Source organism: Camellia sinensis, chromosome 6 (genome assembly GCF_055761805.1).
Source record: "Camellia sinensis isolate YWXY chromosome 6, ASM5576180v1, whole genome shotgun sequence".
Classification (NCBI taxonomy): domain Eukaryota; kingdom Viridiplantae; phylum Streptophyta; class Magnoliopsida; order Ericales; family Theaceae; genus Camellia; species Camellia sinensis.
In genome coordinates, this window is record NC_138966.1 from 21,321,697 (window position 1) to 21,334,937 (window position 13,241).

The window sequence follows — 13,241 nt, forward strand, 5'->3', positions numbered from 1 at the left end:
AGCAAATATGGACCAAAATGATGGCTTGAAATGGACAAAAGTGAAGCTCATGCAATGGTCCATGAATGAGGTATTTAAGCACAACTCTCAAACACATCTAAGGAGTGGAAAACATGGGAACATGGCAACCTTATATAAAAAATGATGCTAAGACATGGAAACACCTCAACTTAAGCATGCAAGAGGGTTCAAAACTCAAGGCTAGGCAAGTGTATTGCACTACAACCATGCATAGTAAGCATCATTCGACCATGAGGCATAAAAACAGAGCTAAGGTAGTCCAAAACATGCACAAAATCACTTTAGGGTATGGCCAAAAAGTGCTAGAATCAAAGGCCAAAACAACATGCAATGTGAGCTAGTGATAAGGATTTACACTACAAGCATGTGAGGCATTCAAGAGGTCACTAAACCAGCAAAATTCAGAGGTATGACATGCCAAATAATGCCCAAAAACCCACTGAAAAGTGATCAACACATGCAAGAATGACATGCTCCTTTGATAAGCTATGAAGAGGGTTGTTCTACACATGCAAGATAGACACCAAAAATGGAAAAATGGGCTCTTGAAAGAGCCTATGCAGGTCCTAAAACCCACCAAAAAAGGCCCAAAATATGGCTTGGAAGCATGCAAATAAGGGCTCCTTTGTTAGGCTAAAAATGCTAGTAAACAAGACAATGGGTGAGAGGGTCACCCCTCTCTGATTTTGGTGCTCAAAACAGCATGCTAGCCACTGAAAATCCACTGGATTTCAGTGGCTAAGAGGCCAAACAAAGGCCAATGCAAAGGCTCTAAGGCATGGCTCAAAATAAGATGAAATGAAGCATGCAAGGGGGTAGATGACCCCCAACAGAAAAATGATCTTAAACAAGCATGTTAAGAACCTCAAAATAAATTTTTTTTCAGTTTACACCAAAGCTCGAAAATGCTTGCAAATATGGCTAAAAGATGAAGCAAAATAAAGCCTAAAAGAGGAAATAGGGTGTTACCCTTGTAGCTCAGCAACTCCAGCAGCTTATGGACAAAAAATACAGCTCCTTAGTACCTCTCAAGACCCTCCAAGAAGCTTAGGTTGGTGTTGGAGGTGTTAGGCTAAGAGGTAGTGTGTAAAGGGGCAAGAACTTAGCACTTTGGAGCCAAAATATAGAGACAATGGGGAGTTGTATGTATGTATGCTTTCAAACAATTTATGAACCCTCTACAAGGAAGGGGAGCTCTTCCTTTATAGACAAGAGGGTCCAAAGCTTCTTCAAGAATCTTAAAACCAAAGTTAAACATCCTCCATATGGAGGATGCAATCTGTGGCTTCCAGCTGGCACAGCTGGCAATAACTCAGAGAGACAAGACTGAGGGAAGCTGGCAGACCAGTTCAGGTGGTCGGCCGACCACTCCCCATGGTTGGCCGACCAGTTCAAAAGGTCCAACTTGAAGAAAGGTGGTCGGCAGCCCTAATTGGTGGTCTCCCAATTGAATGCAAGTTAGTGGTATGGTGGGAGGCCAGCAATTGTGGCTTAAAAGTGAGGAAGACCAGCTACTTGACAAGAAAACTGGCTGGCGGGAGAAAAGTGGTCTCCAAGAAGAAAAGGTGGTCTCCCACCGTTTTACCACCTTCCAAACAATGAAAAAAGGGTCCATGCCAAAAATGAACCAAGACGGATGCAAAACGAGGGTTCGGGGGCCAAAACGCGCAGCCGGGTGCCCCAAAAACTGACTGTTAAGCACCGAAAGTGGCGCGCGACCACGAAGATGGTCTCTCGGGCCACAATGTCCCTCTAGAGAGAGGAAACAAGGTGTGTGCCAAAAACCGGAGCAAACGGAGAAAGTTAAGCGGTCCCGAACCGAGGCACACGACCGACGGCTCTGAAAACCAGAAACTGGTCTCCAAACGGGAACAGTGGTCTACGACCACGAAAAGTAGCCTACGACCACTGAGAGATGGTCTATGAGACCTCTCCCTCCCTTCGGGAAGAGAAACAAGACCTGGTTCGCAAACCGAGGCAAAGCACAAAAGGGTCCCGAGGTTTGGGGGTAAGGCTCTCAGCTGAAACTCCGAAACCTCAGAACGAGCACAACATGTACCATCATCGAGCGCTCAATCGATGACGTTTGAGTTTTAAGCTCGGTCAAAAATGGGGTGTCTACAGATGTGTACCATGTGCATCCTTAATTATGACTATAGTGATATTTGTTTATGACTTATTGTTGTGTTAGTTATGACTTATTGTGATATTAGTTATAATAATATTTTGATTATGACAAAAAAGATTTTTTGTTATAACTCATGTGGTATTTAGTTATAATTTTTTTTTTTTAGTTATAACTCTTATAATATTAAATTATGACATTTGTAAAAACCAAACTCACAAATCTTATAATTACATACTAATTAATATGGACACTTATAGAGCTTTGAGTGATCTCGTTTGGGAATAAGTTATTTCAGTAACTTTTTGACTTTTTATGAAAAGATGTGTGGAAAAGTAGAGAGAGTGATGTGATAATTTATAATGGCTTTTTGATTAAAACATGTAATTGCCAAATGAGGTTTTTGGATAAGTTTAAGAGTATGACTAATGGTGCGGTTGGTAAAGTCTCTTACATAATTGAGAAATTTTACACAATAATGTGGTATAATATAGGTTAATTTTTTATTTATTATATATTCAATTATATAAGACTCTCTTGTTGTATTATTGTGAAGGGTAAATTACAAATACACCCCCTGAGATTTACTTAAATTACAAATTACTCTCTGTGGTTCTAGAAATTACATTATGCCCCATAAGGTTTTTAATTTCATAACAAATAGATCTTTTTATTAATAAATCATCAAGTTAATTAATAGTTTTTAATAATGTTTAAAATTTATTTCAATTAATAATTCAGATAATTTTATTATTGTATAGGTGAACAGTTAGAAATTTCACTTTTTTAATTAATTCTGTTAAATAAAAGATTCTGACAGGAAGGTATTTGTAATTTTCTAAACTATAGGGGACAATTCGTATTTTAAGTAAATCTCAAGGGATGTATTTGTAATTTACCCTATTGTCAATGAATTTGAAAATTTAAATTATGAGTATCTAATGTTTCTCCTTCATCTTTCTTAATTTTTTCTTTAAAACCCAAACCCAACTCAATTATTGTTTTGGCGGTGTTTGGCATCGGGGTTGACAGGCTATTTTAGCCTCATTTTTTAAAAAAAAAGAAGCCATGTAGCCTTTACTGTAGCTGAGGGAGAGGCATTCAGGCTAGCTGTATGTCATTAACTGGGTAAAAAGACCTTTTTACCCTTCATTGCTCATATCCACAAACCCAAAAGACAACTGATAGCATTTCATCTCTCTCATCTGTATCATCTCTACCTTGGGTGTGAATGGAGGGTTTGAGAGAAGAGTGAGGTTCCTCTTTCCAGCGGAACTTTTGCGTAAAGACCTACCATTTAACTGTTTAACGCGCCGATCGTCGAAGACCTGCTTCAGGTAGGGTATACTGACCCTATTTCTATGCTTATTCTTTGTTTTTGAACTTGATCTTGCTGGTTTTGAACCCACTGTTTTAGATTCCACTGTGATTTGGCTAGTATTGATGGTATTTACTTTTTTTTCTTTCACCGATCTACACCTATGAACATTTTTTGTTTTCCTTTTTTGTTGTTTTGGATTTTTTTGTTGTTCCAACTTTGGTGGTTCAGTCGTCATGGGACTACAAAATAGGGCAAAACAACTGACAAAGTGGGAGTGTTTTTGTTTTTTTACATTATTTTTTCTTCCTTCAAAATCTTTTGTGCATATACAATTTTTTTCCTGTGACAAGCTTTCAGCAAGCATGACTGATTCCTTAATTTTTCTTCTTTCATGTTCTTGGTCAACAAAAAATTTGGTGAAAAGTTTGTGTTATGTTGGTTGCTTCTGTTCTCAGCAAATGTCACAAGTCCTATTTTTTTATTTTTACAAAAATTTCTCTGATAGAAAATCTGTTGTGCATTACTCTTTTTTTTTAATTGTCAATTTGTTTGGCAATCTGTTCTGCTGAAATGGGTATGGAAAACAAACACCACCTAAAAACACAAATTTGTATGATAAAAAATTTGTAGCGCATTCATCTTTTTTATTTATTTTTTATTTTTTTATATGTTTGATGTATTTGTGTACTCTTCTGGTTAGCTGAAATGAGTGCGGCAAAACAAACACCACCTAAAAACCAATTTCTCTGATAGAAAATTTGTTGCCACAGTTCTCTTTTTATGTTTTTAAAATTTTTCATACATTTTGTTCAAACCAAACGCATTTGTAGTTTATGTTTTTCTAAAAATAAACAAAAAACAGTTTATAAAATTTTTATAAACATAAACAAAAAACGTAAACGTCACCAAACACTACCTTAACATTTACTCTACAATGAAACTCTAATGTTCAACATAGTGGACCACCAATTATTTCAGCAACAGCATAAAAAAAAGAAAAGAAAAAAAAATAGACATAAAACAGAAAAACTGAAGACAAATTCCAGCAAAAAAAAATATTCAACGCAGTGCATATACAAATTTGTTTGGTCCATAAATTAGCAGAGCCAAATTGTTGAAAGCAATGCATCTATGGATCCAAATGAAGGAATATGTAAGGATGAAAATGTTAATTGATAATGGCAGTACATGAAACTGGTTTGTAATTGTACACTTGTTTGTAAAAAAGTCGATAACACATGTACTTGTTAGTAAATTGTTCATTGATTGTCCCATGTTATTGTAATTTGAAAAAGGTCAATATGCTCTTGTTCACAGTTTTTAGTTATTTATTTATTTAAATTTATAGACAAACAAGATCGCTTACAAATTCAAGAGCAAACCATTGGAGCATGAAGCTTTGATGAGCGAAGTATTCACCGGTGCAACTATGACTGACAAACATCATTGGACGCTTGGGAAGAAGGCTGACAAACCATTGGGTTGCAGCCATTCACTGAGCCATACAGACCGGTCGTTGACTCACCTTCAAACTCCCCCACCGTCCATCTTGATGAAGCAGACCCAGGGGCAAAGAGGAAAAAGGGAGGTAGTACAAGTGGAAAGTCGAAGAAGATCTCCAGTGGAGCATCTGTGCTTGCGAACAATTTCAACCATCTGTCTCAGGCGGTTCAGTTACAGAAGCACCTCATGGTGAGGCACGGAACTGGTGCATTGCAGAAATATGGCATTAAGGCATGTATGCGAGGGATTATGGCTATCTCGGACTTTATCAGTACCCCTCTATTCCATTTTGCTTGCATTGCATTTGAGAATGCGGATTACCGAGAAACACTGATGTGCATGCCAAATGATGAGAATGTAGTTGGGTGCCTTGCGGCATTGCAGGCTTCAAAAGGGCTGTGACTATTAGGGTGTGGTGCGTTAGGCCAAAATGGGTACCTTACCGGTTTGTTGTAGTGTGGTTTTTGTGGACAACTGCTGTTGGTATCTTTGTTTTTTTTTTTTTTTTTTTTTGTCACTTCACTTTACTTACTGTTGGTTACTTTTGTGGCACGGTTCAATAGATGCGAACGCTACCTACTTTTGTGTTATGCAATATGGAATCATGGGTTATCCTTTACCTTTTTCAATTGTGAACTTTTATGGTTGCACGTAATGTAATGGATTAGTGTCGATATTCGGTATACTCATGTGGATGTATGTATGGTTGTTTTTTTTTTTTTTGGTAAATATTGTTTGTAAATGTACTCAGTATACAAGCGGACAATTGATGGGTGTGTTGTGTGCATTGTAGGATTCGTCAATTGCCAAATGTAGAACGGTCAATGTAGCCACCATCGAAATTATGATGATGTCATAGTCGAACTTGCTGAAGAACAGGAAGACATACAAAAAAGCATAATCGGTGATGCTGCGTAGCATGCAATGGAATATTACCTGAAGTACATAGAGAAGATCCCATGTCGAACTTCCATTTTGACTAGACATGCGTGGATTCAAGAATTATTTGATGGGCACTTAGGCAGGTGTGAACAAAATTTGCATATGCCACCGTATGTGTTTCAAGTGTTGTGTGACACATTACGAAGCGACTTCAGTTTACGGGTACCTAAAAGACCACATGGATTACATATTAAAGAAAGTGTTGCGATGTTCATCCATATGTTGGACAACTGCACTAACTGAAAAATTCAGGAATGGTTCCAACACTCGGGAGAAACTGTGTCGCGACATTTCCATACAGTGTTGGAAGCAATGAAGTTGTTCACAGAAGAGCATTGAAAGCCCACTAGAAATCAAAATAATAGGCATCGATATTTGTGATCCAGAGGCAAATACGTGCCATTCAAGGTTAGCATTTCAATTGCCATTATCATTTACTTTTCATTTATGTGTTGTATGTGAACCTCATGTGTTGTGCATCATTTTATTGGAGTGTTGGATGGTACGTACGTACAAATCGTGTTGCCTGTCAGTGATGTCGGCATATATTACGGTCGCAAAGGGTATCCAACCCAAAACATACTAGCAGTATGCGACTTCGACATGTGCTTCATTTTTAGATCTTGTGGTTGGGAAGAGAGCATGTATGACAGTCGCATATTCAAGGAAATAATTGAGAACAAACATGCACCGTTTCCACACCCCCAGGAAGGTAACACATTTGAAATTAAGTACTAGTTAATAATTTTGTTGTATGTACATTTACCTGTTTGAGCAAATATAGGTAAATATTACCTTGTAGATGCGGGATATCCAAACAAGAAGGGGTATCTGGCACCATTCAAAGGGTCTCGGTAGCACCAAACACAGTTCCGGAATCATGGACGACTAGATAACCCAAGAGAATTGTTTAACGAGGCGCACACATCTTTGAGGAGTGTGGTGGAGAGGACTTTTGAAGTGTGGAAATCGCGCTGGAAGTTCCTCAAAGACATGCTCGACTATGATTTTGCGTCGGTTCAGGTGCCATTGGTTGGTGCTTCAATGGCCTTACACAATTTCATCCGTAGACACGAGATAGCTGGTAACGCCCACAACGAACATGTCAGATGTTCCTCAGTTCTGGATAACATGCCCCCTACGAAAGGAGGGGAAAATATGGATGACAGCCTTATGGTTGGGGATATAGATGTGGATATGGCGAGAGTTCGCGTTTGCATCCACAACCATTTGTTTCACATACGCAATCAAGGACTATTGTGAAATGCTTGTTCTGTATACGGAAATTGTTGTATGGTGTCATAGTGTCACACACGTACAATGACTTTTAATTATGGATGCACGGTTGTTGTAAAAACTGGAACACATCATAACGGACTTAATTATGGGAACCGAAATTGGTCGATTGTCTTATGTTATTGTAATTGGTAATTTGTGCAAGTTAAACGCATATGCTGAACGAAATTAGGTTTTGCATGAAGTATATTGTAACTTCAAAATTTAAGAACAACAAATTAAATTTGTGTTGAAGTTGTCGTTATACGGTCAATTCATTATTTTGATAATTTTGATTTGCATTTGTAATTTATATAAATTGACAGTCAAATTTCAAACAACGTTCCCAATTTAATAAGTTAACTATTTAATTTTGCACGTTAACAATAAACGTCCATATGAATTTCTCATTCATTTGAATTCGTAATTTCCATACCTCTAAGCCAAAGTTGCAGGCAACAAAAAAGAAGAAATATATTTTAATTTCTAATTCGTGTATGGACAATGGAAATGTGTTGCAAATTTTTATTTTTTTGTAAGTACTCCATTTTATCATTTACTATTTAAATGTAGATTGCTTTTGTAATTTTTTTTAAAATTCAGTGTTGGTACAAGTGAAGGTCAAACTTGGTAGCAACACTTGTCTTGGATCAATCGTCATAATTATATTTTTTGTATTAGTAATGAATTTGAAAGAAAGGTAAAATATAAAAATTATATTATTTATTTCTTTAATTTTTAAAAAGAGACTAATATTTTGAGATAATAAAAATTCAAATAAAAATTAATATTTTAGTACAGAGAAAGTAACAAGTTTTGGGTATTTATTTCTATAGTGAGATTTGTTGGTATTAGCATTTGTTGGTTTATTAATTAATATACAAATTTTATTAAAAATATGTGTTTTCATTTGTCCAATTAACATCATCGTTTGGTGGATAGACGAAATAAGGCTGAATCTAGAGCCCAGATGGATGAGCGCAGCTGGTCAACCTCTTCAAGCGACGCAAATGGCAGCCCTGAGGTCAACGACTCTAAGCCAGACACTCGTGCGTGATATGGGTGGTCTAAGTCCCTCAGAACCGTTACCTCACCTCCCTGACTGCCCATCTATGAATATCATGCTATGGAACTGCCGGGGAGCCGGCAACAAAACCCTCAGAAGAAACTTCAGGGAGATCGCCAGAACTCATAGACCAGAGGTGGTAGCCCTTTTCGAAACCAAAGTCTTGTTCAGTTCTAGGGGGCTGTTTTTCAACAACCTAGGCTACACTGCTTCTACAATTGTAGATCCTATGAGTCGTGTGGGAGGAATTTGGCTTCTCTGGAATCCTACACATGTCTCAGTTAGTGCTCATGTAGCAAACCGCCTAGTGATTCAAGCCATAGTCAAAATGCAAGACTATGAAGATTGGGTGCTAGGCGTGGTTTATGCGAGCCCCAACATCAGACTCTGGCAAAACCTATGGCAGGACTTGGAAGACACAGCCAGCTCTATGACTAAGCCCTGGCTCATTGCTAGTGACTTTAATGATATCAGTAGCTACCATGAAAGGCGGAGCTTCACTCAAACTACTCAACAGAATCGTAGTCGCAGATTCTTAGACCAAATAAACCGCTGTGGTCTCATGGATCTTGGTTGTTCAGGGCCCAAATTCACCTGGACCAACCATAGAAAAGGCCTATCCAACACTATGGAACGCTTGGATCGTGCACTGTGCAATGCTGAATGGAACATCCTCTTTCCAGACGGCACAGTCCGTAACTTGCCTCGGACCTACTCTGATCATTCTCCTCTCATTGTCTACACAGAAGGTATTTCTAAACTTTCTCCTTGTAATCGTCCTTTTCATTTTGAGGCAGCTTGGCTTTCACACCCCCAGTACAGAGAAGTGGTTTTTTCCTCGTGGAATCATAATCATTCTCTAAGTAATAATCTTTTGCATGTTGCTGATGATTCCCTTTATTGGAATAAGAAATTTTTTGGTAATATTTTTAAAATGAAAAGGCATCTCCTCTCTCGCATTGAAGGAATTCAAAAAGCTCTTGCTAACCATTTCTCCCACAACCTGTTTTTACTTGAAAAAGACCTAATTAGTCAGTATAATAAAACCCTCTTGCAAGAGGAGATCCTTTGGTTTCAAAAATCTAGGGTTAATTGGATTACTCAAGGTGAAAGAAACACTAGATATTTTCATGTGTCTACCATTTCTAAAAGAAAAAGGCTAAAAATTGAATCCTTACGGTCTGACACTGGGACCTGGATAATGGAAGCCCAAGCTGTCAAAGCTCACATTCAAGCCTATTTTATAGATATGTTCCAAGCTGCACCTGTTACTAATCTTAGTCACTGGAATAATATTGCACCTCACACCATTTCACCTGAAGAGAACCACAGGCTCTCTAAGGTTTTAACTAGTCATGAGATTTGGGAAGCCATTAAACATATTCATTCTTTCAAAGCTCCTGGCAGAGATGGCTTTCAAGCCATATTCTTTCACAAATTTTGGGATATTATTGGTCAGGATGTTTGTGCTTTTGTTAAAAATTGTTACCTTGAAAAGGTTGTACCCTCTGAAATCAATAAAACCCTCATTGCCTTTATCCCTAAGACTGATAACCCTGAAACTATTAAACAGTTTCACCCCATTAGCCTGTGTAATGTGTCTTACAAAATCATCGCTAAAATCCTTGTTAATCGAATCAGACCTCTTTTTCATAATCTTATCAGTCCTAACCAAAGCAGTTTTCTCCCTGGTCGCACTACTCATGATAACATCATTATAACCCAAGAGATAATCCATACCCTACACCACAGAAAAGGTAGACTGGGTGGCCTTATCCTTAAATTAGACCTTGAAAAAGCCTATGATAAGATTTCTTGGGATTTCCTCCGTGATACCCTTTATGAATTTAATTTGAATCATCACTGGATTGACCTAATTATGTCCTATGTTTCTTCCGTTAGATTTTCTTTATTATGGAATGGGGAAACCATGGATGAATTTACACCTGGCCGAGGCTTGAGACAGGGTGACCCTTTATCCCCCTACCTTTTTGTTCTCTGTATGGAACGATTGTCCAATATGATTCGTTGCAAAGTGGAGAAAAAACAATGGAAGGGTCTTAAAGCAGCTAGAGAGGGCCCAACTATATCACATCTTTTCTTTGTGGATGACCTCCTCGTTTTTGCTCAAGTTGACCAGCCTAATTGTGAGACCATTATGAATACCATCAATGAATTCAGCCTCATATCTGGCCAGCAACTCAGCTTACACAAATCTAAAATGTTCATTTCTCCAAATGTGGACAGCAGGAAGGCTAAAGATCTGAGTCAGTTTTGTGGAATCGGCCTTACAAAAAATTTGGGCAAATATCTAAGAGTGCCCCTTCTCCATTGTAGAGTTCAAAAGGGTATGTATAATGATATTTTGGAGAAAGTTCAAAACAAACTCTCCACCTAGAAAGCCAATACCCTTTCCCTAGCTGGTTGGATTACCCTTATCCAATCAGTAACCTCAGCCATACCTTCTTATATCATGCAAACTAATAAACTCCGTTAGAGTGTGTGCATTCAACTTGACAAACTCAACAGAAATTTCCTTGGGGAGACCAAGTAACTAAGAAGAGAATCCATCTTGTTAACTGGAGACAAGTTTGCAAGAGTAAACAAGAGGGAGGCCTTAGCATCAAAAGAGCTGAGGACCAAAATCTAGCCCTTCTAACTAAGGTTGGTTGGAAATTAATAAGTGATAAGGATTCTATCTGGTCTGCTGTCCTCCGAGGTAAGTATCTCCAAAAAGCTTCTTTGATGGATTGGCCTAGTAACAGATTGGCTTCTTATACTTGGAGAAGCATCATCAAAACCAGGGACATTCTTAAAAAAGGTGTGAAGTGGTCGGTTGGTAATGGCAAGAATATATCCTTCTGGAATGATTGGTGGTGTGGAGAGGCCACTATTGCTTCCCAATGCCCAGGTGATCATACATCTACCTACTTGAAAGTTGCTGATGTTATTTATGAAGATGGGTCTTGGAACATTGATACAGTTCCTGAGCTCATCCCAGAGTCCATCTTGCTTGACATATTCCAAATCCATCTGCCCCAATTTGTTGAAATTCAAAACAACCCCCACTAGAAAGGAGCTCCTACTGGTAACTTCACTGTAAGTGCAACCTGCGACCTCTTAACATACATGGAATAGGACAGTGAGCATGTTAATTGGTAGTGGATCTAGAAACAAAAACTCCCACAAAAACTAAAGGGCTTTTGCTGGCTGCTCTTTCATGGGAGACTGTTGTCCAACCATCATAGAAAATCTAGAGGCCTGACAATGGATGAAAGTTGTCCCAGGTGAAATTCAACTCAAGAAGACCTATGCTCTATTTTCAAGGATTTCCCTAAAGCTAAGGAGGTTTGGCTAGCCATTAGAGATCATAGATGACTTCAGACCAGTGAACATCAACCATGGAATCTGTGGCTCCAAACTAACCTGAAATGCAAGGAGAGAACAATTTACCAAATCCTTTGGGGTATGGTATTTTTATACACTATGTGGAAAATCTGGAAAGATAGAAACAATTCTATTTTCAGGCATGAAGATTGCACTGTGTATGAAGCTACCAGATACAATCAACATCAGGCCATTGAAACCTATGAAGCTTTCCACTCTGATCACCTTACTGGCTAGTTTTTACACCATAAAACTAACTGGACTTTGCCTTTTGCAGGTACAATTAAACTCAACTCTGATGGATGCTCCAAGGGCAACCTTGGACCAGCTGGTTATGGAGGTCTATTCAGGGATGAGAGAGGAACTTGGGTTCATGGCTATCATGGAAGGCTGGAGGAAGCTACCAGTTTGGAAGCAGAACTTTGGGGAGTGTATAGAGGCCTCACTATCATCCTTGAGAAAGGAATGAGAGACATTGTTATTGAGACTGATTCTGTGCAAATGGTTAAACTCCTCCATGAAGACTCTAGACCAACTTTCCAGCATAGAGCCCTCCTTGAGGATGCTAAGTTCCTGCTGCAGAGGTGCAAATGCACCATCCAACACATCCTCAGAGATGGAAACAAAACTGCTGATGCTTTGGCTAATTTAGGGGTGAATCACCAAGAACCTTCTGTTTTTTTGAATGACCCACCTAGTGAGATTGCTAATATGCTTGTTGCAGATATACTAGGAACTTCATCTGTGTAATCAAGGCTTCATGCCTTATCTCTTTGTTCTCTTATTTTCCTTTGAATCGAAAAAAAAAAAAATCTTAATTAATTTATTACAAACAACCTTTTGAACCCAACTGCACACATGACAGGCGGTGGCAATGGAGGCAAGCCACGTGGAAATCTGCCTTTTTTTTTAATGAATTTTTGTAAGGCTAGTTTGGTCAATTTAAATTTCACTATCATTTTAAATACATTTTTTAATACAACAACTCAAATAAAAATCTATCTCATCTTCCCAAACACAAAAACTAAAATATCCTATTAAAATAATCAAAAAGTTAAAAAGTCTAAAAAATAGCCAATTTCCAAACACCCACTTTAAGAGTAAAATAGTGTATGCTTTTGGGTAAAAAATAGTGTATGTTTTGATAATAAGAAAAATGTGAGTCACATAAATTTGCTAAAACCTTAAAATTGTAATTATAATATCAAATATGTACCATGATGATGTTTAAATTTGTGTATGTACCATGATCATGTCGACATTTATATGGCTCAATTTGATTGGAGCAATCTACATGAGACGACATGAGTTTTGAACAGGCACCATAGTACTGTGACTAAAGATCCTTCAACACTTAATTTAGAGTAATAAAAACTTAAAAGAGATGGAAAGAAAAGGGAGGAATGACGATAGACTATTTTAATCAAAATGTTAGTAAGTTATTGCAAAAGATCAATTCATTTACTTTATTTCTTACGCTTTTTTTTTTCATAAAAAATAAAATAACCAACTAAAATAATCACTTTTCAAAACAACTCTAATTTTTTTTTTCTCAAATTTTATATCAACAATGATTCATCCCCCTTTTCCTCCACCCCTTT

At 37.8% G+C, this 13,241-nt stretch overlaps 1 protein-coding gene across 1 annotated transcript; it reads left to right on the plus strand.

Annotated features, from left to right (window-relative positions):
* The first annotated feature begins 8,197 nt into the window (after positions 1–8,197).
* LOC145793207 (uncharacterized) lies at positions 8,198–12,390 on the plus strand. The gene is made up of 2 exons (XM_082875965.1): positions 8,198–10,520; positions 11,918–12,390. The coding sequence occupies exons 1-2, from the start codon at positions 8,198–8,200 to the stop codon at positions 12,388–12,390; spliced, it is 2,796 nt and encodes a 931-aa protein (XP_082732091.1).
* Positions 12,391–13,241: the final 851 nt, after the last annotated feature.